The sequence below is a fragment of the Empidonax traillii genome, unplaced genomic scaffold (genome assembly GCF_003031625.1).
Source record: "Empidonax traillii isolate 1590-97213 ecotype Southwest subspecies unplaced genomic scaffold, ASM303162v1 scaffold25:size3598162, whole genome shotgun sequence".
In the NCBI taxonomy this organism is placed as follows: Eukaryota; Metazoa; Chordata; class Aves; order Passeriformes; family Tyrannidae; genus Empidonax; species Empidonax traillii.
Window position 1 is genome coordinate 2,013,847 of NW_020955218.1, and position 25,217 is coordinate 2,039,063.

A 25,217-nucleotide genomic window follows, 5' to 3' on the forward strand; every position below is an offset into this window, starting at 1 on the left:
CCAGACCTGAGCTGTTCCTCTTGGTTGGGTATCGTGGGGCTGTGCCTCTGCCAATGTCGTCACTGCCCCGTGCCTGCCTTCCGTCACCCTCTGCTCACCTTCCTCCATGGAGCAGCCAGCCTCGAGGCTTCCTCCCGGCTGACATGCTGACTGATGCCTATGTCCCTGATGTGCCTTGGGATTTTGCCTCGGCTGTCACCAGCAGAGGGGAACCACAGCGGGAAACAGCCTGCAGAGGACATATCGATCAGGCAGAACATAAAGGAAGAAGCTCTCACATATTATGATGCAAAGCAGGGATGAGCAGCAGCATTCCTGCACGTATGTGCCACATGCCAAAATCTTACTGTGTGCTGCAGCCGTGAGGGCTGTTTCTCGAACTGAGGAGGGCCATGGGAATGGTGAGTTTTAGGTAGATGGTGATAATTGCACCCCAGGGCTCCTAACATGTCACTCTGGACAGGGCTTTGCTAGGTGTGGGTTGGGATCCCAGGGGTGAGCTGGAAGGGATGGTTCCAGCAGCTGTGCTTCCACCCACAGGTGATGGCTGTACAGTGAAGCTCATGGCATCACACCTGGGGCCATTCTCTGTGAGGTTCCAGAGACAAGGCTTTCTCACCAGTGGTTGAAAGAAGGTGGTCTTGAGCTATCTGTTCCCAAGCTGGGCTGAGAACTGGTTGCATTCTCGTGAATACCAAAAGACATGGGCTGTTGGGCTCGAAAACCTTACAAGCCTCCTTGAACCCTCTGTTTGTGCCTCACTTTGTGAGTTCAGTGATCACACTGCAGCTTGTTGCTGAAGGTCTTGCAAAAGTGGCACTGAACTATGTGTTTCATGCCTTTCTGGTCAGCCAGGTTAGGGTGGGTGCACTGAGGGCTTTGCTGCTTGCTGTGGTGATGCAGGGAGTGCTGCAGTGCTTTGGTGACAGAGCACCTCTCGGGGCAATCAGTGATTCAGCTGAAGGTGAGACTGTACCTGCAGGATAAGGCTGGGAGGTGCCAGGGGACAAGAGGCACAGTGTTATGGGCTGGGCTGAAATGCCTCTGAAGAACAGGATGAACAAGTCTAGGCATGCCAGAAATGCCCTGAGCTTTGTCTGTAATGATCCCAAGTGGCTGAGCGCTGCTGCTGAGTGTGTGCCCTGGGCAGGAGGCTGGTGTTGTGAACACTCTTCACCTTGCTGTGAGCTCTGTTGCTCAGGTGTTGCTACAGCTGATAGCAATATAAATCCCAGCAGAGCCCAGCCCTGCCTAAGGAGCTGGGTAGTGCTTGGGGGAATGATGTTTTGCTGGCAGTGCTACTAGTGCTGACTGGCTTGAAGCCAGTGTCTGCATTTGTGGCATGGTGTACGGAGGTACCTGTAAAGGGAACGACGTAGAAGTTTTGTTTTGACATCTCAAGGCTTTTAATAAAGTTTGGAGGTTTGCCTAGGCAGGATGAAGCTTGGCTACAAGACAGGCACTTTTGGGCAGTCAGGTTTTAACTCAAATGCTCCTCACTACTGTTAACTTTGTATTACAAACCCGTTCCAAACGCTGACTTGCTTGCCTCGCACACAAATGGAGAAGAAACCGTACAGAGCAGGGTGATTTTTGAGCAGCTGAAGGTTGGGTGTAGCTACCAGAGTGGTCCCAGCCTTTGCTATCCTCTCTTCCAAAGCACTCCTGGAGCCTCAGAGTATAAGATGGAGCCATAGCTTTGGGATGCAGTGTAGTATATGTGTCTTCTGGTGGGACTTCTATGAGAGCCCAGGGTGAGAGAGAGAAACACGGTGCTTTGCTGCTACAGGGCCTTGTACTTCTTACTGATTGGGCTTGAAGTCTTTGTGATGGTGGAGCAACGTGAGTGATGTAGATACAGAGAAATGGAGAGCCAGTGAGATGAGGAGGTGGTTGACATGGAGACACAGGATGTGCTGGCAGAGGTCACAGGGAATCTCACAGCTGCAGAGTGACCATGGATGAACTCAGATCCTCTGTGTCCGTCTGTGACAGACTTTGGGGGCAGAGGTGGAAGGATTAGGGCAGAGAGGAGGTTCGTTTTAGGTTCTGGCTGGGAAAGTCATGTAGGTGGAATAGGAGGCTGGGAGTGGAAAGGATGTTTGGGTGGAATATAGCTTTTAGGAAAAGGAATTTTGCCCATCTCTTTATACTAAGGCCACCACCCCCCCACCCCACCCCCCTGGGAGTCACTGATCCCTGGGAGTCACCACAGCCTGCTGATGGATAGACACCATGGGTCAGGCAGGAAACCTGATGTGAGTAATGCAAAAAGCAAGAAAACACTTCCCACAGTGGCACTGGGCTTCTTTCTTCCCCAAAGTCATCCCCTGGGGAGAGTGAGTCAAGTACACTTGCTAATAATTCAGCATATTTCAGTTGCCTAGTTTGCTCTCATATTTGCTTCTGTAGGTAGGAGAGGGAGAGAGTACAAGAATACAGATAATAAACTTGAGGCTGCACTAATAGTCTCTGGGAAACTTTGCATAGAAACCTTGGTGACAGCATGGGACCTGTCCTGGGTGGTGCTGAGCCTCTTTCCCAAATACCCAAGGCTCTCAGCTCCTGCCCTGGGAGCCCTTGGCAGCCTGCTGTTTGCTTCCAAAGCAACAAGGTGCTTGTACACACAAGCTCACTTTGTTTTGTACTTCCCCTTCCCAGACCTCCAGTGTGTGATAACAGCAGCAGGGAATTGGGATGCACACGGGTGGAGGATTTTGGAGGAAATGGTGCAGTTTCACTTATTTATTTGCATGCTAAGCTTAGCAGAGCAGCAACAGCTTGGAGTGTGTGCTGGCTGCAGTGCTCCTCTTGTTGGAGCTCGGAGTTGCTTGGCTTCCAAAGCCCTGAGTCCATTCTTGTGAGCAAGATTTGAATTTCTGCAGGTGTGCTGGGAATAGTCCAATCACCTTGTCTCAGTTGCTGGTCAGAGGAATTCATGGCTATTATATTTGGGAGCCAGGCAATGATTACAAATCAGTGACTCCGCTCCTGGAATGATTCATCATTAACTGTGGTGTTTAGCTCTTTCCCTGGCTCTCTCCATCAGCAGCTCCTGTTCTTGTAGCATCTCAAGTGTCTTATTCATTTTAAATCATTGGATAGCTATGGCTGTACTGAGGAGTGGAAGCACAGATGCACTGAGACATGGTAGTGCAGCTAAGGGGAGGGAGGGTTTAGGAAGGGAGATGGAGCATCTTGAGGGTGAGCAGAGCTTGGCTGTAGACTGGGGAGCAATGCTGCCAGCAAGACCCAGGGCAGACCAGCATTCTCTCTGCTGCAGGGCTCTCACTGATGTCCCTGCTGGGCTGGGAAATGGCCCACATTTTTGCCTGGATGGGCACAAAGTGGGGTGGAAAGAAATAAAAACACCAACCTGTGCCCAGTTAGACAAAAACAGGGGTTATTTAGCAGTCCAGTGGGGAGGTTTTAATCGTCCCAAGCATCCCAGGACAGGCTATTCTTAACAATAATTTATAGCACTTAGCACTTTTACGTGTTCTAAGCATTTTGCAGGCATTAAACCAGGGGATGGGACTGCTTCAGAGCTGGGACTGACACTATGGTCTTGCCCAGGCCCAGCAGAGAGGCAGAGACTCTCCACAGCTTGCCCTCATTCACCTGTGCACCTGCTCCCCTATGGCTGTATTCCAGCCCCTTGTCCTACCTCATGGTTTTCCTCTCCAAAATAGGCTGTGTCCCTTATGCAGACTTGCTTTCAAACAGCAGCCATCCAGCCACTGTCCAGGGGACCACGGCTTTTTCACTGGCAAATACAGCAAATAACCACTGAAGCTAGGCAGGGAATTGGTCCCATTTCACAAATGAGGCCAGACAGAATAGCTGGCACGGACAGAATAGCTAAGTGGTGAGCTGGGAATGTGTTTCCCAGCTCCAGCCTTATCTTCCCGGCCTCTCGGTGATATTTCCTATGCACAGCTTAGACATCAGCACATCCAGAGAGGCGAGAAAGCTAAAAGATATCCTGCCCCTCTGTACACTCAGAAATGCTCCTTGGTTTGGATTTGGCTTACACAAGATGGGCTGCCCACACAGGAAGCACAGCGAAGTCTGCATCACCCCCAGGTCCAGCCTCTGCTGGATTTGCTATCGCTGCATCTTTTGCTATCACCTACACACACTGCCAGGCTTTAATCAGGGGCTGGGATCTGCAGCAGCACGAAGCAAGGTGACCCTCCAGGCAGAGGCTGCAGCAGAAAGGTGGACTTTGCAGGATGCTGTAAAGCACTGTGTGAGGTGCTGAGCTGAAAGATGAAGTGAAAAACACAAATCCACAAGCCTAAAGCTGCTGCTGCCTCTGTGGTCCTTCCCCCTTCCTGCAGTTCCCCACAGTTGCTCATACTTTCCTTTGCACCGCTGCTGCAAGGGACTGAACGATGGGAGCAGGCACCCAGCTGGGGCTGCAGCAGGAAAGATGCAGGAAGGAGAGGTGGGAAAACATGCTGGAGCTGACTGTATCTGCCGCCTCCTAGAAGCTTGAAAGGTTTGAAAGAAACTGGTCTGCCTATGGAACTGAAACTGAACCAAGGGGAATTCGCCAAGAGCACTAAGTGCTGGCCACCAGCTATTTAAAGCTTCCCATGCGTCTGACCTGCAGCTGGGCCTAAAGAACGGCTATGCCTGCAGCTTGCACAGACACACCCGTGGCAGCTTTAAGCGGGGCTTTGGAACACTGCCAGGTACAGCTGCAGCAGCTGGGAGGTCAGCATAGGCAAGAAACCACCCAGAAAACCAGGGAATGGCTGGGCTACTTGATGAAAGACAGAGCATGATTGGTGCCCCTATCAGCCCTGGCTAAACAGCAAGTGGGACCAGAGCCAGGGAGTTCCAGATTATTTCAGGAACCAGCTAAGACTGGACAGGAACTGCAATCACAGTCTTGTGGAGAGACACGCAGGACTATTGCACAACTTCCAGGCGGGCTACCCGCTTCTCAGCAAGAATTCACCTATAACATTCCTTGTTAGGCCTTTATACAGGGCAAGTCCTTCTGTACCATGACTCCCATTTCCAGAGAGGTCTGAAACCAGGGCTGTGAATGCCTGCAGGCACCAGAGGAACCCAGGTCCTCCCACAGGCTCCTGGCTGGTGACATCCATACCCTGGCTTGGGTTGTCCTGTGAGGTTGTCCTCCTTCCACCTCTCGTGCCCAGGCGGATCCTGCCTTAAAGCAGCTGTGGTCTAATTCACCATGAATTCTATTTTCAGAGCATGTACCACGTTTTACTAGGGAGTAAAGCATCTCAAACACCTTCTTATTTCCTAGCGCAACCCTCACAACATCTGTACAGCACTCTCCTGGCAATGCCTGCAACTGCTTACGTGAAAAAGTGCCATTAAAAAAGTGTTTTAGCATTGGACTTCAGTTTTGTTTTTCAAACTCGATTTGACAGGATAAATCAGTTGCTGCAGATCTCAGAGGCCCTCTGGCAGGCATTTCCAAGACCCTTGTCCGGCTGTAAGATGTTTGAGATCCTTCACATAGCATTTTAACCCCTGTCAGTGCTCCACACCGGCAACCTGTCTCTAGTGCCTGACTGCAGAGAGAGTTTTCTAACTGCTTAGCCTGAATTTGGTTTTGTGGAACTAATGCCAGGCTTTACTACTATGAGATAATTAGAGCAATTCCCTTTCTTCACTGAAATTGCTCCCTTGAAGTTCTTTGCAGGCAGAATGCCTGTCCTTACTGAACCATCCTTTTTCACTCCACGCACTTCCCTCCTCATACCTCCCATCCTTGGGTTGCTTTCATCAACTAATAGTTGCTGCTGAGCATATTTGTGTCATTTTTCCACAACTCTGATCTCCCTTTAGGAGCAGGATCATCTACAGATCCAAGAAATACCCCATCCTGCTGAGGAGCAGGCAAGAGGGCACTCTCTGGCCATGCTGCCCTGGCCAGGGCTTGGAGAGTATTGCAGATCCTTGGCTTACCCCTGCATGGATCCTGGGATCCATCTTGATGACAGCAAAGAGTAAAGGGATCAGGAGAGGAGGAAAATCTGGCAGGTGTCCAGCTGGGTTATTCAGAGTGGGCTCTCCACTCTGCTTTCAGTCTGTTGCAGCATTGCTAGATAACAAAATGTAACATATTATTGACCAGATTCCACTTTCTCTGCCTCAAAAACGATCTTTGCGACTGCTGTGGGTTGTCTTCAATAGCTTTTGGCTTACAAGATCTTTCTCTATTTTTTAATTCAAATTTAAAGTCGTTAAAATTTTGATTAAATTAAACCAAATGGACTTTGTTCTCCACTGGAAGCTGTTTATGTAACATCTGTTTTAAATAAGTTTAAAACTCAGTCCATTCAAGTGCTCAAAATAAAACGCTGAAATTACTATATATGCTGTGATTTTTTTTTTCTTTCGATCGGACTGCCCCCCCTCCACCTGACTTACTCCCCAGGCTCAAGCTTAGTCCTGCGTTCCCGATGTAGTCCCGGGGCAGCCGGCTGGATTGACATCTGCCTGATCCGCACAGCTGGCAAAGACCGGGCAAAATCGTTTAAAACTAATTGTACGAATTGCTGCTTTTTCGGGTAAAAAAAACATTAGTAAGCAGAATTTGCAGTGTTTTTGCTGGCATTAAACGCACTGTACTGTGTATCGGATTAGATAGCCGAACTTATGTGTATTCCTGGGACGGTCTGAGCAGGGCTCCCTTCAGCCGCCGGCCCGGCCACCCGCGTCCCGCTTTCTCATCGCCTCCCCTGCCTCCTCCTCCTCCTCTTTATATATTCATGAGGCAGCAAGGCCGGGGATAAATAAAAGCCGAGCGAGCCGGGGCGGCAGCACAGGAAGAGGAACTGTGAGCGCCGGCACCGATCCTGCCTCCTTAACTTTGCCGGGACAGTGCCGGCTTGCTGGAGAGAGAACTGCTCCCCGCTCTCTCGGGCGGCAGCTGGATGAGCGCTGGATGCGAGGAAGAGGCGAGTTAACAGTAAGTGAGTCAGTCGCACCAGGGATAACACCTTTTTTAGGATGTTTCTCTTTCTAAGTTCAGAGCCAGGCCTGATGTAAGGATGCATCCACCTCCCCCCTCTCCCCGCTCTGTTCCCAGCTGATTGCTCCCCCAGCATGCCTTCATCTCGTGGGATCCACTACCGGGGCCAAAGGCATCCTTGTGGGCCCACAGGTGGAGGAGAGGCTGGAAGCAGAAAACACGTGCACAAGCAGGGACTTTCTGTGTAATCCACAGGGGACCGTTTTAAAATGTCGAGCCCTTCTCCAGCCTGTGTTGCTCTGGAGAGGCTGGCGAGGAGGGCCACTAAAGCCTGGTGTTGAAGGATTATGTTGCAGTTGTGCTTTTTTGGGGAAGGGCAGAGCTCTCAGACTTCACATGTGCCTGTCTCCTGCAATCTCTTAGTACTCCCATGGTCTAACGTCCATCCTCTTTCTTCTGGGATTGCAAAGAAGGGACACACCTCTATCACTGCAGAGGAAGCTATGGGGGTTTCTTCCTATAAATTAACCCCTCTGAGAGCTGGATTATACTGAAAGGGTGCAAGGCGGTCCTTTCTTGACTGTAGAGAAGCAGGATCTGATTAGCTCAAGCGAAAGCCAAAAGCACCTCAAATCCCGTGGCCCATGCTTCCCTTATTGGGATCAGCACAGCCACGACCTTGTCACCAGCACCTCTTATTCAGACAGGGCTCTATCACAGTTTGCAAGCAGAGTCCTGACCCCACGAATCTCCCATTCCAGGGATAGACCTTTGCTGTATTGCAGGTCTGTGTGATGTGCTGCCAGTCTGATCCAAGGTTCAATATCTGCTCTTCCCCCTCCCCACAGTCTTGCTGTGTGCAATCATCATCATGGAGAGTGTGCTAATGCATAGTCCTAAATACAGGGGACAGTAGTACCAGGTGCTTTCCTCAGCACTGAGCATCCAGCTGGCCCATCCTGCAGAAGTTGTGTCACAACTTCATATCCCAAGGGCTCATTGCTCAGATGTCACTTCTCACCTCTGCTAACGCTTCAATCTTTCCCCCCCTGCCTAGGTGCAGCTCTAAGATGAGGCCCTCAGCTGGACAAGGCATAAAGCTGGCATACCTCCTCCTGAGTTTGGCTCCTCTCTGCCTCCCCACCCCACTCTGGAAGGACCGGGACTCCCTAATGCAGGAGGAGAGAGCCCGACAGACAGGGGGCAATTTGGTGCTGAGTAGGCAGGAAGAGCAGCTCAGTACGAAGCTCGTAAACCTCAAGAAGAAGGAAGTTGCAACAGCCATAACCACGGGACAGTTTCCCCCAAGCATGCACTTCTTCCGGGCCAAAAGCCTCATTGATCAGAGCACGGTGTTCAGCATCTTAAAGCGCATGCCTAAAGGTAGGCTTGGCCTAAGGATTGCTCACCTTACCCATCCTTGTCTCACCTTTCGCTTTCTGTGGCTGAGCTGGGTCAAAGCACGAGGTGTGTGAGGGAATCTTATGAGAGCTGTTAAGTGGTGCTCCCTGGGTTCCAGGAAAAGCCCAGCCTCTGAGCTCAGGGACGGGGCAGGGAGAAAGAGGAAGAGGGGGATGGATTGGATGAATACACATTTCCAGCAATTGTGGCATTTGGTTTAACTTACAATATGGATTCTTCAGCCTTTCAAGAGTGGAGAAAGGGCAGAGGAAGCACGGACAACAAGACATAACATCCACATTTGCTCAGCATGTTCCAGCCAGGGCCTTTCTTTTTCCCACATACACATTTCACAGACGTGCTACCAACCTCGACTTATTCCACAGCTTAGCCAAAAGTACTGTATCTCCAAAAAAGACTTTCTGAGAGCAGTTCTGTAGCAGACCTGGACATCTACTGGAAAGTTAGGGGCAATAGAGGACGAAGGGGCTACCTCCAGCACTGCAAGTTTCTTTGCTTGTTGGATACAAGTCAAAGCCTGAGTACTTCCAGCACTTAAAGTAGGCTTATAAAAGAGTGAGATAAACTTTTTACTTGGGCAGATAGTGTCAGGACAAAGGGGAACAGTACTAAACTAAAAGAGGAGAGATTTAAATTAGATGTTAGAAGAAAAGTCTTTCCCTCAGATGTAGTGAGGCAGTGGAACAGCTTGCCCAGAGAGTTGTGAATGCCCCATCCCCGGAAGTGTTCAAGGCCAGGCTGGATGGGACCTTAAGCAACCTTCCCTACTTCTGCCTCCCAGTTTCTGCTGTGGGATGCAGATCCCTGTCTTGCAGCATCCTAATTTATTACCGTAAATGATTACTATGTCAGAAATGTAAACACTAAAGAATTTAAAAGTACCCTCCCCTCTTCACTCAGTGGAGTGTCATTGATACCAAGCTGGAATCAAAACAAATAGTTAACACTTTTCAGCCCAGGAGATGTTAAAATGGCTTCTTGGAATCTTTGCAAGAGCTGTCGGGTTTTAGGGCCGAGATCACATCCTTGTAGCTGTTTGAGTAGGATCTAGTCTTGATAAGAGCCCCTGGGAGTTCCTGTTGTTTCAAGCACTATTGTCAGTTCTGCTGCTGCTCACATAGGAAAGAAGGTGACATTGCCAGCTTGAGGAGGGTCAGATCTAGACAGCTGCAGCATGGCCAGCCTGTCACACTGGCTCTGCTGAGAGCAGCAACCACAGTTCCTCGGCATCTTAACAGGCAGTCCCTCTGCCTGCACTGGGAGGTTATGCACATTAAAGTCTATATCAGATTAGTTCACTATAAATTTTAGTCTTGAACTTTGTCTAATGTCAAATACATACCAGTCTTCTGTCTTGTTCTTGCTATTCATGTTTTTTCTCTTTACCCCTAAGGCTATCAAAGCTATTCTGACCATGAGGTCTCCCCTAGACTAATAAAATATATATCTAGGACTTCAGCTCTCACAGTATCTTCCCTTTACAAAGGTGAAGTTTAGTTCAAGCACCAGTGGCATAAGAAGTCTCTGCAGAAGGAGAGATTTTAGCCCAATGAAACGATGAGGAAGGTGAGCATACAGAGAATGCTTCCTGTGCCAGGAAGACTGGCAGTTGCCAACATACTGCACAATAACAGAGCACCCCAGAGGCCCTTTGTGTTGGCCAGCAGCAGATGTACAATGTGAGTGAGTATGCTCTTGGTAAGGCATAGAAGTAGATTGTACTTCTGCATCTGAGTGCAATTCCCCAATGTATCATGGTCTGGGATTTTGGTGTATGCCAGAGTTTCAGAGAGCTGAAAGAAGAGCCACAGACTGGCTGCAAAAATTGAAGCTGGGATTCAAACAGCTTAGATACAGAGCTTTGCTTCAGGTGTTCCAGACAGCTAGCATGCCTTGTAAACTGCTGCCTACTGTGTGAGTTCCTCTTTAAATCAGTGGGGCCTGAGCCAGCTCACAGCAAAGTCTGTCTGAAAGACCTTTAATAACTCGGAGCATTTTCCATCCCAGTGGAGAAGCAGAGCTCCCTATTGATTTCCCCCCTCCCTGTGCTCCCAGGGAGCTGTCACGCTCTGCCTGCCCAGTGTTTGATGTGGAGAGGGCCACATCCCCTAGCCCGGGGGATGCAGAGCAGCCGCGCAGTCTTTGCTGGGAGAGATCACTCATAGCCATCTAGAAGCTTTTCCAGATGCCCCTGATTGGGCAAACTCAAACTATCATCACATTAAACCTTGGCTCCTTCTTCTCAGCTGCCTTGACTCATTATTAGCATGCACTTGTCCTCCCACCAGGTGCTGTCTTACACCTGCACGACTACGCCATGCTGAGTGTGGACTGGCTGGTGTACAATGCCTCCTACCTCCCCGACTGTTACATCTGCTTCACCCGCACGGGCACCGTCCGATTTCGCTTTTCCAAGCCGCATCCTCCGCACCCACTGCCAGCCCAGTGCTCCCAGTGGGTTTTGCTAGAGACTTACCGGAAAGAGCTGCACAACGTGACGGAGTTTGACAGCAGGTGAGTGGAGAGGGGTTGCAAACCTGCTGGTACTCCACGACAGCACTGCGTAGCCAGCAGGATTATTTTGGTCCAGCTGTGCCGTTTGCTTGCTGCTCTGGAAGTGGGGAACACCATTTAGGACTGCTTACATAGAAAATGCAAATAGCGATTTAAGAGCTTGAAGGATACAGCACTAAGTGCACCACAGTTAGAGAACATAAAAACTGAAGTTTTCTGTGCACACTCACTCTGGTCATTTGCAGAGACACGCTGAGGACAGTGGTTTAAGTAGATTTGTGTGACCTGCCCCCACCCCTCCTCAGCACCCAGGCTGGAGTTGCTCCCAGCATGGGACAGGGCTGCACAGTGCCTCATCCGGTGAGGTACCCAACTACTGGATGAGGAAAACCACGTACCTGATGAACAGGCTCTCCCCAGCAGCAGAAAAGGTGTTGGTAAAGTCAATGCCTTGATTTGGAGAAAGAAGTTGGGCAAACTACTTATGTTTATTACTGCCCTAGCAACCCAACCCAACCTCCCCCTCCACACACTAACCTTGTTTTCTGAGGGCTGTCTTTGAAATACCAGTGGCACCTACCACCCTGAAGCACGAGGCACTCATTCCCAACAGGACCCTTGCTCAGGCAGCAGGAGCTGTGACTCACCATCCCGCCCTCAGACAAGGGGTTTGTCTCAGCCTGGACGTTGCCTGAGCCAACAAACCCCGCTCAGGAGCTCTGCCTGGTAACACTCTTCCCTCCTCAACGTCCTCCTGCTAACAGAGCTTCTCCCCTTACAGGCAAGGCCTCCTGTAGCTGTCCAGGAGCTCACACCTCAGACGGTTCCCCAGAGCATCACTCACCCTCTTGTAAAAGTTTCTCTCCCTGCAGGCATCTCCTACTTTAACTGCTGGCAGCCTATTATCAGTACACCAGGCATTAGTTGGCTGCTCAGCAGCCACCTACCATCTAATCACCTACAGGTGGCTGCGAATAGCCTGGCTCCCCCTCTGGCTGAATCATATCTGCCCATCCAGGGGCCATTGATCCCTGGACAAAGCCCTGCCTAAAAGGCCAGGAGGAAGCATGCAGTTCTATGTGGAGTGGGGTGGGGGCTGGAGAGAGCACACTAAATAATGCATGAAGTCAGACACTGAGCGATGAGGACAAAGGAAAATATTGAGTAGACATCCATTCAGAGGACACTGCTGTCCATGGCACTCCCGGGGCTGGGGTCCTCCAGGAAAAAATAGTATGGGATGTCATGTAATGAAAGAGTATCGCCATGCCAACACACAAGGAGAGGCTGGGATTAAGGTGACACAGATGACCCTAATTAACAGCATTTCCTAAGCGAAACTTGGTATGGTTGACTGTAGTGCCTCCCTCTTTAGGGAGGTTTTGTGCTCTTATACAGAGACATTTTAACTCTTAGGGAGCTGGTATCCCCTCCACATGGAAGTTGTCCGGACTTTGTGTCCTACAGGTCTGGAAAGGAGGTCGGGTTGGGAAGCTGAGGAGCTGCCAGACCTCTGGCATGATATTGCCTTCCCTTCCCAACAACAGCAAGGGGCAGGGCAGAGGGATGTGACTCTCCAGACTATCACCCACTCTCACTCTCTTACAGAGGTACAGAAGGGAAGGAGAAAGTAATGCCAGACCCCAGACTCTTGACCTTTTATATCCTGAGGCTCAACTGCCCTGACACTTGATGGACAAAATAAGACCTAGTGAGAAGTCACTTACCTATGTCTTCCAAAGAGAAAACTGGTTCCCAGTTAGTTCCCTTCCATTTCTACAGGGAATGATGAGGAGGGAAAGATGACAACACCAGCTCTCTTCAACGCCACCAGGAGACCCATAAATAATGTGCAAGAGATTGGATTTTGAAACAGCTTCACTTCCTTAAAGCCCAAGCGATTGCACTGGGTATTTAGAACTGTCTCAGGAGCAACCCTTAGTTGTATTTGTTTTCAGTTGTATTTCCACAGTGTGATGTCCCTGTCTGGTTGAGGCTTGAGGCCAAGGCATCTTATACACCTAGGAGACTGGAGCTGTACATTATTCGGTTACCTCTGGTCCTGTTTGGAAACATGGCTTGTTTTCAGAGGCAGCATTACCACATTCCTCTTCTTTTGTGTTAGTTATCTGTCTAGTGGTCATAAGTCAGAGCAGGACTTCATTGTGTCAGGCACTGCACAGGGACATGAGACAGACCCTGCTGAAAGGGTCTCCCCAAATGTGGAGGAGAAGCTGAGGCAGAGACCGATGAAGTGATTTTCCTCAGCAAACGTGTGCCAGAGCAAGTACAAATTTGGATCTCTCACATCCTGGGTGCTTGCTAATTCATTTGAGCAGGTTGTCCTTCATTTCTTGCCCTTCCATGCTCATCACCACAAAATCACAGAGGAGTCATTGCGCATAATGTGCAAACACACGGACAACAGCCACATTGAGGCTCTTCCCCTCCTATTTTCATCTAATCCCTGGGTACTAGTCTAGGGGTTAGGAATGTTTTTGGCCGTCTGGAAATAGGTCTCTAGCCAGGAATAGGCCCCAATCTGTTCTGCTTCTCAGTTTCTGGAAACTCTCCCAGTCTCTTGAACATGTGCATCCCAGGCTACCTCTTTCCTGTGCTCCTCTTTGCCCTTGAGCACTGACAAGCTGAGAGAAAGCAGATGTCAGAGGAAAGAACGGATGGATAGTTGGGTGGTTTCAAGGAAGTGTCAAGGGAATATGGCAGCAAGGAAGGGCTCTCATGCAAGGCAGAACGGATCAGCAAATGTGAAGGGAACAATGGAAATGTTTTTGAGTAGCTGCACCTCTTTCACCTTACAGCAGTCCTGACCTGGAAGGGGTGGGAGAAAGAGGTATCTGCATTACATTCTTGCTGTTTGTGTTTTTAGGGACATATACGTGTGTGTGTGTGTTTTGGAAGGAAGTGTTTTTGCTTGTTTCCCTCAAAAGAAGCTCTAATCATTCCTATTCAAAACACACGTCTCATGGGCCAAGACCCTGGAGTATTGTGTTACTGGTAAGCTTCCAAAAGGATGCTATTAGGAGAGTCAGGAGACCATGGGCCAGGAGATAGTGCAAGGAAGGGAATTTTGCTTTGAGACTTAAAAGAAAAAAAACAATCCTCACTTATTTTCTCCTTGGTTATTTACGATACAGGAGAATGCCATTTCTTTTCCCCCTCAAGATGCAGCATAATGGCTACCATCTCTAAAGAAAGAGCATACCCCTAGATATTTAGGGAAACAGCACTGACATTCCAGCTATCTGTAAAATACCACCGCACACCCCCCACCGGCAGCCCGAGGATTAAGGCCGTGCCCGGCAGCGCAGCTCCGCCGGCCCAGCGGAGCTCTCCATCACCAGGATGAAGTCATCTGTGAGGGAGCCGACACCGCGGCTGAGGCTGCGGGGACAACTCCCCTGGGCACCAGCGGCTGCCCAGACCACCATCACCTTCCCCTCCATGTCCTCTGACCGCCTTATCTCACAGAAAAATAGGACAGTGTGTGCATTATGGCCGGGGGAGGGGGGGGGGGGGGAAGAGAGAATAAAAATCCACTACAGAAACAAAGCGCTCCACTCCCTCTACAAGTCTCCCCTTGGGGAGAAGAAGAGGGGATGAGAGAGCAAGAGAAAGCGAATGAACCACATGTGACAGATGTTAGTCACACTATTTAATGCACCACTGGAAGACATTTAGATACTACAGTGAGGAGAGGGGCATAATTACCCATCGAGAATAGAAAAAGAAGAAGGAAAAAGGATCCCTTCAAAAACCAGGCAACAAAACCATTCGCTTCTTGCATTATACAGCACAAGAAAGGAAAACCGGGTGGAAAAAACAGGAAAAGAGAAAGCAAACCACAGTTGAAAAAAAAATAATGCATTGCTGGTCATTTTAGCTGTACCCCTTTGGGCATATGCATTGCAATAGCATTGTTCGGTGCACATATGACATGACATGGAAGGCTATTTGTAGTCTGCACCTGATCACGGGCAAAGGCCCATTCCAGAAAAGCAGGAAAAGATGTATTTATTAAGCTTTGCTTCATCTGCATGAGCTACTGATGGCAAAAGCCCCTGAACCCTTAGGAGATTATCTAGTTATCAGGGATGGATCACTATTATGCAATAAATCTTCAACAGTTGTAGGGATCAATAATCAGTCTCAAAGGGAAGGGGATTATAAAGAAAAGTAGAATCTGATTTATGTGCCTTTAGGAGCAGGGTGGTGTGGGGATTTATTACTGTTTCTAGCCCAAGAGCACAGGCTAAGTAAACAACCACAAGTTTGTACAGCTAGATTTAAAGGCAGGGAGCGGAGCCCTGAGCCCTCTCATTGCTGGAGCAGCCGAGTTCTCACAGGACAAGGGGAGAAAGTGGTGGGAGCCCGACTAACCACCCATCCTTATCTGTCAAAGGTATTTCTGTCAGGAGCTGCATGGAGTGGCGAGAACGGGCTTGCACGGCCTTTTGATCCACGGGGAGGTTTTTCCCTCAGTGCTTGCAGGGCTGGTGGGAACAGCCCCACTCGGCTCTCGGCTCCGGGCAGGTGCTCTCCGCTGGCGTGCGGAGCTGGAAGGGAGCTAACCTTCAGCCAGGTGGGAAGTGGAAAAGTCTCTTTTCCCCAACTCTTCCCACACGAAACCTCTTCTCCCCTCCCTGATGAGCGGCAGCACACCCTTTCTGCTGATGGCTGGCCTCCACCGAGGAGCTCCAGCAGCTGGATCAGAGCCTCCAAGATGCTCCTGGCTCCTGCATTCCTGGTTTCTAGGGTAATGCTGCGGTGTCTCCCACTGCTGCGTGCTCCCCGCTGCCCGCCCCTTCCATGGTCCAGTTCAGTCTCCTCTGGTTGCATGGATTACTGAACAGTAGCTGGGGTTGCCCAGTGTCACGTGATAATGGCACCAAAGCCCCTATTGTAATGCATGGGAAGGCAGAGCCGAAGTTGCTGTGGAAACCTTAACTCTGAATTTTCCCGACTGTTGGGCATTTAAAATCTCATCCTTAACAGAGTACGAGCGTTTCTTTATGAACAGTTTTGCTTCTAAAATTGCTCCTGGCAAAGAAATTAACAGAGTGAGGAAGAAATGAAAGTGCAGCCCCTGGAAGAGCATCTTCAGAGAGTGAAACAGCAGGCAACTCCTAGGGGAATGGGCTCTGTTTTATGGGCAGGATGGAGGGACTCCAAAGGCATATCTCTGTCCAGGATGTCTTAGTTTATGAGTTTGGACCAGATCACATTTTACATCTGTAGTGGGGGGTGGTGCTAATACAGAAGCGTCCTGGATGAAGATAATAAGACCACAAATCAAACCCACACCTCCCATATAACAGAGCAGAACACTGCACGAGGACGGAGGCCAAGACGTCAAACACAGAACATTATTAAAGATCAGTAGCTGTTATTGAGGGGAAACAATATACTGGGATGAAAGCTGAAGCATGGCTGAAGGCATTTCTATCTGAACCTGCTTAGCCCCCTGACACGAGATGAGCTCCAGGCCTGGCCTGACTGGTGAGCCCACCTGCCTGCAAGCAAACAGCTCTACAGTTTGCTGCAATGGCTTCCATTTTTCCATCCAGGAATGAAGCTAATCACCCCTATACTGCCATTTAGATTTTGCCCACTGGCCTGAGAAATTTATTATGAACTCCTCTTCAGATGACCACCAGCCATTGCCAGAGGCAAGGCCTCAGGTGGGACGAAGGCTATCAGCTTGTCAGAGGATGGTGCTGTGGCACAGAGGCTCACTCTGTCCTAAATGCAAGCTGTCACTCACAATTAGATAATCTTGCAATTACTAGCTCCTTTAAACCCTGCTTGATAACACTGCCCACCGTCTCTCTGGATTTCTGAAAGAAGCTTATATGCCAGCTGAATTTATGGAGGAAACAGTGGGAGTTTCCATCCCACTAAGGAAAAGCCAGGACCTTCTTATCAGCTGTTTCCCTGAAGAAGGCATCAGCAAGGCAGGCAGGCAAGGTGTCAGGGTTGGTCCACTGGTGGGGAAAAATTATATGTGATGCATAGTCCTTTTCCCCCGATTATTTAGATGGTATATTTCGACAATATGAAGGTACCAGGACAACTTATGGGCTCAATAAGCATGTTGGTGGTGGCACAGTACATGGCATCTCCTGGAGACTCAGTCTGCTTTTAGGTGCTGAACAGAGGGCCAAGTGTCATACCATTTTACATGTGCTGAAGGTGCTTGGGGGAATTTATTGTCTGCAGGAGTAATGTACTTGCCTACTTTTGGATTAAGGATACCCCTGGGCAGCAGGGTGCAATTCTTGTGATATAAATGCATCATATTTGCTTTTGTAACTCTATTACTTCTCAAGATTTTGCCCTTGAAAAAGGGAGGGGCAGGTTTTGAACACCCAGTCTTACCCTGCTTATAGCTCAACATCTCTGGTATGACTTCTGTTACGCCCGTTGTACTGCAGCGCCAACAGGCTCTGAGTTGAATTTTGGGCCCCTACTGTGTCAGGAAGGGCTTTGCACCTTCTCTTGGTCCTGCCCAAGAGACCTCCTTCAGCACAGCCGCTGCCCAACTGCTCCCCAGAGCATGAGAGTGGGAGAGTGTCATGTGCACAAAGCTCGGTCTCTGACAACAAAAGTCACACCTATTGATCCTGGAGGAATCTATTTCCTCCTGTACCCAACACTCAGCTGCCAGCTGGTGGCTTTTTGCATGCTGAAAGCCAGTCGTCCTGTGTGTTCTCCTCATCCTTTCTCTTTTCCCTTCTCTACAGCTTGCTGAGAAACCTGACCCTGGTGACAGATGCCCCTGAGCTGGCCTACCCTTCTCAGGCTTTCATTTGGCAAAGATTTGAAGAAATCTTTCTCATTGCCTCTGGACTTATCTGCTATGCACCTGTGTTCAAGGCCTATTTCTACCAGGGGCTGCTGGAGCTCTATGAAGATAACGTGCAGTATGTCGAGATAAGAGCTATCCTGCCTGCAGTATGTATTTTTTGGCTTCTCTAGTATTCTTTTAAATCCTTATTTCTCTGTAACTTTTTTCAAGCCCTATCTTGAATTTAGTTTTTGGATGTTTGCATACCTGCCCTTCTAAGGACGCTGGAAAACCTTGATCATATTCAAAGGTCTTTGTGGAGATTTGCATAGGCAAGGGCTTGAAAGTGAGGGATGCTTTGTTCTTAATGGCTGAGGGAGATACCTACTGTGGCATCAGCACAAAACTGCATTCTACAATCTGACTGGGAACTGTGTCAAAATATTGTTCATTGGGAAGATGTAACTCAGCTTTGTCTGCACCAGGATCACCTGTTCTATGGCAGCTATTCTGGAAAAATGTCCTGTCTTGCGTAGAGACTCATTCTGGGATAGTTATGTTATTTTCAATCCTCAGCTTATTTTAGAATGATTTCTCTGAATAGGCTCAATCAATTGGCAAAGGCACTGTCTTGCACAGTTTGCAGACAACCTAAAATTTTGGCTGTGTATTTGAAGCATGAACTGTTCCTTTCATTGCCCCTAACACTAAAATCCGATGGTAATGGCTTAGGCCTTTCTCCCTGTGTGTCACGCAAAGCTGGTCAGATTGTCCTACAAACCCTCTCTGCCTTAATACCTTCCCAAGCACCAGCAGACCACACCACTATTCTTTGGCTGTGTAACAGTTCCCACTTTCCCAGTGAAAATTTCAGCACTCCAGGCACACCTTTCCCACAAGATGCTCCAGCCCAGCTCCAAGAGGGGTAGCATGGGGTTGGGAGTTCTGTCAGAGGGGAAAATGCCTTATCAAAGCAAACAGATCAAGGCTGCTGCTCCTCACTACACCACCTACCTCCACGTTCTCAACAGTCCATTACAACAGGAATGAAGCTGCTGTACAAGGTTCATCCAGCAGCATCTGAAGGACCAGGAGGTGGTGGTGGGTTGTGCGTGGGAATGCAGGTATCAGCTTGCTGCTGGTGCCACGGTGTCCAGTGGATTCAGTAGCCATGCTGATGTCCTTCTGGTGGCTCAACTCCTGAATATGCCTGCCAGCATCTTCCTTAAATCCCTGCCCTTGCATGCAATGGCCAGGAGGCTCCAGACAGCTGCAGATGAATGTCTGTGCCCCGGAAACCACCTCTGCTGCTGGGCAGGCCTCCACAGCCACCCCCACCAGCAGACAGGCAGGTGCTGTGACAAATTTGGAGGCTGATCTGGCTTTGTCCCAATAGCTGGGGAGGGGGGCTGCTGACCCTGCCCTGTTGAGACTTGGGCTGGCCCCATAGCAAGACAGAGCTCGGTGTCAGGGCTTCAGTCTGCCACTCGATTGTGTCTGAGGTGAGAAGGGTGTTTGGAAAAGTCAAAAAAAAAAAAAAAAGGAGGGGGAGAAGACCACAAAGTTTACATATATCTTACTTTGCTGAGGGTTGTCATAAGGCAGTTGCTCTGAACTCAGTCACCATCTGTCTCTGGGGTACCTCAAAAGAGAAAATAACAGCAATGTCAAAATTCCTGTGCTGTGAGACAGCGCGAGCACTGGCATCCCCCCAGGTCACACATGTTTCTGGGCCAAGAGAATCTGCGTGGGCCTGACTGGAAAATACCCTGCCTTTACCATCAGGCCTTAGACATGGTTGTAAAGTCTTTTGAAGGGAGGCTTGGCAGGGAAGATTTGCTTCCCATCCAGCTCCTAATGCTGGCTGCCGATGTGGGAGCCTCCAGAGCCCCGGGGCTTGCTCACACCCAGCAGCTCGGTGTGCTGTGAGGTACAGGCAGGCTGCCTGCAGCCCAGGTACCACAGTGAGGGATGCCAGGAGCTGCAATCACACTGGGCTGGAGGGCAGCACCAGCAGGGAAAGGACAACCAGGCTGAAGATGGGATGAGAGGGAAGGGAACCACTTTGCCATTTAAGTCAAGGTGAGCAGGGTGTGACAGGAATAACAAGATGTTCCTGTGGCTGGAGATCCTCTACAAGGCTTGGACAGCAGCACTGACACTGCAAAACCTCTCCTTGCAGCACAGCCTGCCAGAGGCGGCCCCTGAAGTAAAGTAAATGAACACTGGGATTAAATGCGAAACAGCAAACATTGTGGAAAAGCCCCCCAAACCCAGCTGTGTTTGCAGATTCAGCTGTGTAAAGTCTCACATTCCCATGGGCTGCAGCTGGGGAAGAGTCCCCTCTGAGCATCTGCAGCTGCCCCACGGCTGCTGGTGCCTGCAAGGGGGTCAGCACAGCGTGGGGGCTTAGCGAGGCTCATCACTGCAAGGGGCAGCACTGGGCAGAAGTGAGAAGGTGGAGGAGAGCAGTTTAGGGGTGGAGGAGAAGGTTGAAAGAGAAAAAATTGGTGAGAAAGATGAGAAGAAAATGGATGGATTCAGCCACTGTTGAGTGAGCAACTCCAGGCAGGGCTTTTGTGGGTTAGTATCACTGGGGGCATTCAGGGTCTACACCCCTGATGAAATCAGGGCAAAAGCCCTGAGTACAGCCTTGGCAGCGAGGAATCCCCAGAGTAATTTGATGAAACAGAGCATGCCAAAAGGATTATTCTTCCCACTTCACAGCCAGAGAAAGCATGGGAAGACTAAACGACCCTCTCAAGGTCACGGAGTGAACCTCTGGCAAAGGGGAGCAGAAGCCCAGCCCAGCTGGTAGCTTATGGAACTCAGCCCTCGCGTGCCTTGGGGGCTGCCTTGGCTGACAGACTGCCACCGCAGGGCACAGAGTGTGTGAGCCGCCAGACGGCTGGACAAAACACTCCAGCATTTGATACAGACGAGAGTAAGAGGTCATGGGCTCCTCTGGGTACTCAAGGGCACTCGCTTGCCGTGTCTGAACACAGAGAAACTTGTTTCTTGTATCACATAGGAGGGAGGAAAACCATTCCTTGGTTCTTGCCAGCTGGTAAAGGCTTCAAGAAGATAATATTCTGCACAGATTTAACTGTTTTGTTTTTTTTTCCTGCCCTGCTCCCAGGACCGTAACACATTGTTTCTTCCAAGATTTTCTTCAGTTCATTACTCCCATCTTCCAATAAAACACCTCTTCTAACTACTGCTTGTGATGTGCTTTTCACCCCGCAGGTGTATGAACTGGATGGCACCCAGCACAATAAATCCTGGTCTGTGGCAACCTATCGGGAAGTGACCAGGCAGTTTGTGAAGGAGCACCCTGACTTTGTTGGAGCCAAGGTTATATTTACAGCGCACAGGTAGGTAGAGGCTGTGCAGGGCTAAGAGCGGCCCTGCGTGGCTGGCTGTGCTGGGAGAGAGGGGGCCAGGCCAGGAGAAGCAGTGCTGAAGCGCCACAGTTGGTTAGCAATGTCCACGTGCATTGCCAGGCCCGGGGTGTTGACTCCCCAGGCATTCCCTGGCATGTGTAAAAGGCTGAGTGTGAGAAATCATCTATATAAGTCTGTGTACGTGCGAAGTGAGCGGGGTTAGCTCGTGGTGCGCGCCAGAGGACGGGAGTCTGTGAGCCCTGGGTGCGTGAACGAGCAAGGGAAAGGCTGCCTGTGTGCGTCTCCAAGGCTTTTCCTGAGCCTGGACACACTCCCGGTTTCTGCAGGAACTGGAGCAGTGACAGCAGTGCCCGAGTATGGGCACTTGGTGTTGCGAAGGCCCCCGTGGGACCCCGCAAGCGCTGCTCTCCCGACAGCCTTTGTACGGTATGTTCGTGCTGCTGCTTGCGGGCGGGCACGAGGCTGCTCTCCAAGTCAGCCAGATGCCATGAAGTCATGTGAGGTGATCCCGAGCAATCAGAGCAGACCTCTCAGCAGCATTTACTCGCTCCGGTTCGGCACGGTGCCGTTTCCAGCTCAGAGCTGGCTTGTCTTCGGACAGCGTGGGTATGGACACAGCGTGTCTATGAAATGAGCTGAGATGTTGAAGTCTGATAGGGCTGGAACAACCCCAAATTTAAAACTCTCTTGAAATGCAGTTAGTATCTCACCTCCCAGCAAAACAGTCAAGAGGAAAAGAAAATTAAACATTTTCTCTCCACGCTGTTGTGTTCCCTGCTTGGTGGATGTGAAAGCCAGTGAGTCAGACAGGCATGCCTCAACTAAGTGACAGCAGGGTCTAGCCAGGCATTTCCTGGTCATTCAGGGGCTTCCTTTCATAATATCAATTTTCTGCTGCTGTTACTCTGGAGACCTGAAGATGGTTGTCAGATTCAGGAGCAACTTGCATTTTGGAAATACCCCTGGGGGCCGCATTTCACAAGTCAAACCCAAAGAAGGCAGGCCCATGGGAGTGAGCCTCTGCACTGATTTCTCTCTCTTGCTCTTTAGGATGCTGAATGTTTCCCAGATTAAAGAAGCCATCGTCACTGCCATGGCGCTCAGAGCCCAATTCCCAGACACCCTGGCAGGCTTCGACCTGGTAACCGTGTTTCTTCTGTGGCTTCCAATTAACCCCCTGTGATATAACTACATGTATAATATGGCATATGTTGCACACCAGAGGCAGAACCTCTGCTGCTGTACTGAAATCAGTGTTAATGGATTGTAAATCCTCCAGCTAAGGATTTTGTTCAGGGTAATTGACAAAATCCCCTGAAAGAACCAGCTCCCCACCCCACAGCATTGAGATTTCAGTACAGCTGGCACCTCAGTGATATATAGCTGTTATTTCCACCATCTTCCCAAGTGTGTTCAAAAATACCTTTCTTTTTTCCTCTAGGTTGGTGATGAGGATGAAGGTCATTCTTTATGGGACCTGAAGGATGCCCTGACCATCCCGTATTCCATGGGGGTCAGCTTGCCATACTTTTTCCATGCTGGCGAGACAGGTAAGCACTCAAGGCCTGTTATTGCTTGCAGAGGCAAGACTGAAGTCTTGCAAAGCACAGAAGCAGCAAGCCTGGATGTATCAGGATGATGTGTGCATATACACGTGTACATAACCAGTTTTCCTCATGTTTCGCCCCATATCAGCCTGTTCCTGTAGCATTCCAACAGGACCACTCCCTTACCTACTCCCTGCATTTAACTGCAGGTGTCATGTTGCTTAGTGTCTTTGACACGGAGTCATGCTGTAAGAGTTATTGCTGGTAGCCATTTCCTTCTTGGAGCGGCACTCACCTCCCATTCACAGTGGCAGCAGAATTCCTGAGCCATTGTTTTACATTTAAAGGTGAAGAAATATCTGAGGCAGCCTTGAGTCTTTACTCATCAAAGTAACTCATGTACCCTTCATTCCTGGGCCAATGTATTACTACAGGCCATACATTATTCAGTCAGTATGGGTGGGATTTATCCTAAACGTGCATGGCAGTTGTGTCTAACTTGTGCATTATGTGTATTGCTTGTTGACATCTCCAGAGAACGTGTCTGGTTCTGAACTAGTTACCCTGGGCTGATTTTGTAGCCACGGGCAGTAACAAGCTCTTCTAAGGCACAGTACATAGAACATCTCACCCTACTGCACAGGCTACTCCCCACAAGTTATTGCTTCTCTCCATTGACAATGAATGGAGACCAGCATGATTAGCTTAGCTGTAAGAGAAACACTGTGGACACCTAAAGCCAGGTGAACTGAGTGGATATCTCCGTGCTGAGCAATATCCTGGGCAGAACTAAATCCCTGTTTCATTGAAAATGCAAGTGGAAACCCTCTTACCTTGCAACTGGGGCATTTATTTACAAAATCATCTAGCAGTTTGAGAAGACATACTTCCTCACAGCACTGCAGTAACTCACCCTTACCTGTCTCTGCTCAGACTGGCAGGGCACCTCTGTAGACAGTAATGTGCTGGATGCACTGCTCCTGAACACCAGCAGGATTGGCCACGGACTCGCTCTCATTAAACACCCAGTAGCCAAAAGTTTGTCTCTGAAGAGGGATATTCCCGTAGAAGTCTGTCCCATCTCCAACCAGGTATGTTGTTAAAAGCTTAGCTCTTAGGGATGGGACACTGGAATGAGGTTCACCAAAGCAGTGAGGAGCAGAAGGGAGTTGGGGGGCAGCTACAAGTTTTGATGCACACAGACTGGCTGGTTTTTTTGCACTACATTGCACTGCTACATAGACACACACTGTAAATTTATATAAGGCTTGTAATACCAGTCAGCAAAAGGAATCATTTGCATTCCCACCCAGAGGAACTTGGGTAGGCAGTCCTCCCTAGTGGAGATGAGGACCAGAAGACCAGAGGCTGAGAAGCAGGAATTGTAACTGGAAGTCTCTTGATTTTGTAGAGTTCATAAGCAGCGGGAGCTCTTCTGTAGCACATTAATGTGGTGCCCATTGTCCCCTGGGTGCAGCAGAAAAGATGCTCTGGGGTAGAGATGTACTGGTGTGAGCCTTAAGTGAGAGAACCCTCATTCCAGCTCCAGATGCCCTGAGCTAAGCATCATGGCAAGCACGTAACTAAAGAACTGTTCATGAAATGCTCGCAGTCAAATCGTTATACGTAAGCAGAAGTTATTCACCCCACTGGCCTTGACTTAGGCCATTCATTTAGGAAACCCATCTCCTTAAGGAGACAAGCTGTTTCCTCCCACAGATGTTCGGACCAGAACACGCTCTGAACAGCCCTCTGGAGGCTGTCCCTCCCTGGCGACTCCCTGCTGACACAGGCAGCTGTGGCAGGTATCCAAACACGGCTACAGCAATAACCAGTGTTGTCTCCACCCTTCCCACCAAGGTCCTGCTGCTGGTAGCTGACCTGCGGAGTCACCCCGCAGCTGACCTCATGGCTGAAGGGCACCCCATTGTGATCAGCCCCGATGATCCCCCTATCTTTGGAGCAAAGGGAGTCTCCTATGACTTCTACGAGGTGTTCATGGCCATCGGAGGGATGAATGCCGACCTGAGGACATTAAAACAACTTGCACTCAACTCCATAAAGTAAGTTACTCACCTCTCTCATCTAGCCATAGTAATCATAAGGATACTATCAGCTTGCTCCCCAGAAACCCACTGTATTTGGATTTTGGCCCCAGAGTCTCCTCTGCCACAGGAACTGGGCTTCCATTAATCCAAAATCTCTGCTATGTGTCTTCTCCAAAGGCAGGACACAGGGACCCCAGAGGCTCCTCTCCCCGTGCCCTTCCTTTCTGTAACTCTGTGTTTCAGTTTATTCTTCCTTTCCCATCCTTTGTGAACTTGCCTCCAGCACCTGGTTCTGGGTATGGGAGAAATCTTATGTCTTTATATCGCTTGTCTATTTCTGCCAAAATTTGATGCAGTGTTTGCTGTGGCTCACCTGGGAAACACGGGAAAAAAAATCTACCAGCATTTATTTTGAGTGTGTTTAACAACTTTTTCTATTTATCTGGGCAGCTCTGAATGTCCCAGAATAGTTTGGATATGGTGTCCAGGGTCTTTGTGCACATTCCTCAGCTC

General features: G+C 49.6%; 1 protein-coding gene and 1 long non-coding RNA gene across 5 annotated transcripts in view; one reads left to right on the top strand and one right to left on the bottom strand.

Moving 5' to 3' along the window:
* Positions 1 to 25,217, top strand: part of ADA2 (adenosine deaminase 2) — a 50,289-nt gene that overhangs the window by 18,663 nt on the left and 6,409 nt on the right. For 2 of the 3 annotated variants that reach the window (XR_003573711.1, XM_027905596.1), the window contains exons 2-9: positions 8,022 to 8,347; positions 10,675 to 10,900; positions 17,662 to 17,872; positions 20,952 to 21,079; positions 22,160 to 22,250; positions 22,551 to 22,659; positions 23,590 to 23,747; positions 24,517 to 24,719. Coding sequence is in view for 2 of the 3 variants with exons in the window: in XM_027905596.1 (XP_027761397.1) it covers positions 8,022 to 8,347; positions 10,675 to 10,900; positions 17,662 to 17,872; positions 20,952 to 21,079; positions 22,160 to 22,250; positions 22,551 to 22,659; positions 23,590 to 23,747; positions 24,517 to 24,719 (1,452 nt within the window). In the remaining variant the exon portion in view is untranslated. Of the gene's footprint in view, positions 1 to 6,787; positions 6,962 to 8,021; positions 8,348 to 10,674; positions 10,901 to 17,661; positions 17,873 to 20,951; positions 21,080 to 22,159; positions 22,251 to 22,550; positions 22,660 to 23,589; positions 23,748 to 24,516; positions 24,720 to 25,217 lie in introns of those variants that run through there. The other variant, XM_027905603.1, reaches the window with a different exon arrangement.
* The window catches only part of LOC114069067, a 27,666-nt gene continuing 2,449 nt past the window's right edge, over positions 1 to 25,217 (bottom strand). Inside the window, exons 2-4 of one of the 2 annotated variants that reach the window (XR_003573719.1) lie at positions 19,286 to 19,347; positions 10,863 to 10,997; positions 1 to 229 (exon numbers count right to left, since the gene is read on the bottom strand). This is a non-coding gene — a long non-coding RNA (uncharacterized LOC114069067). The remainder of the gene's footprint in view (positions 230 to 10,862; positions 10,998 to 19,285; positions 19,348 to 25,217) is intronic. The other variant, XR_003573720.1, reaches the window with a different exon arrangement.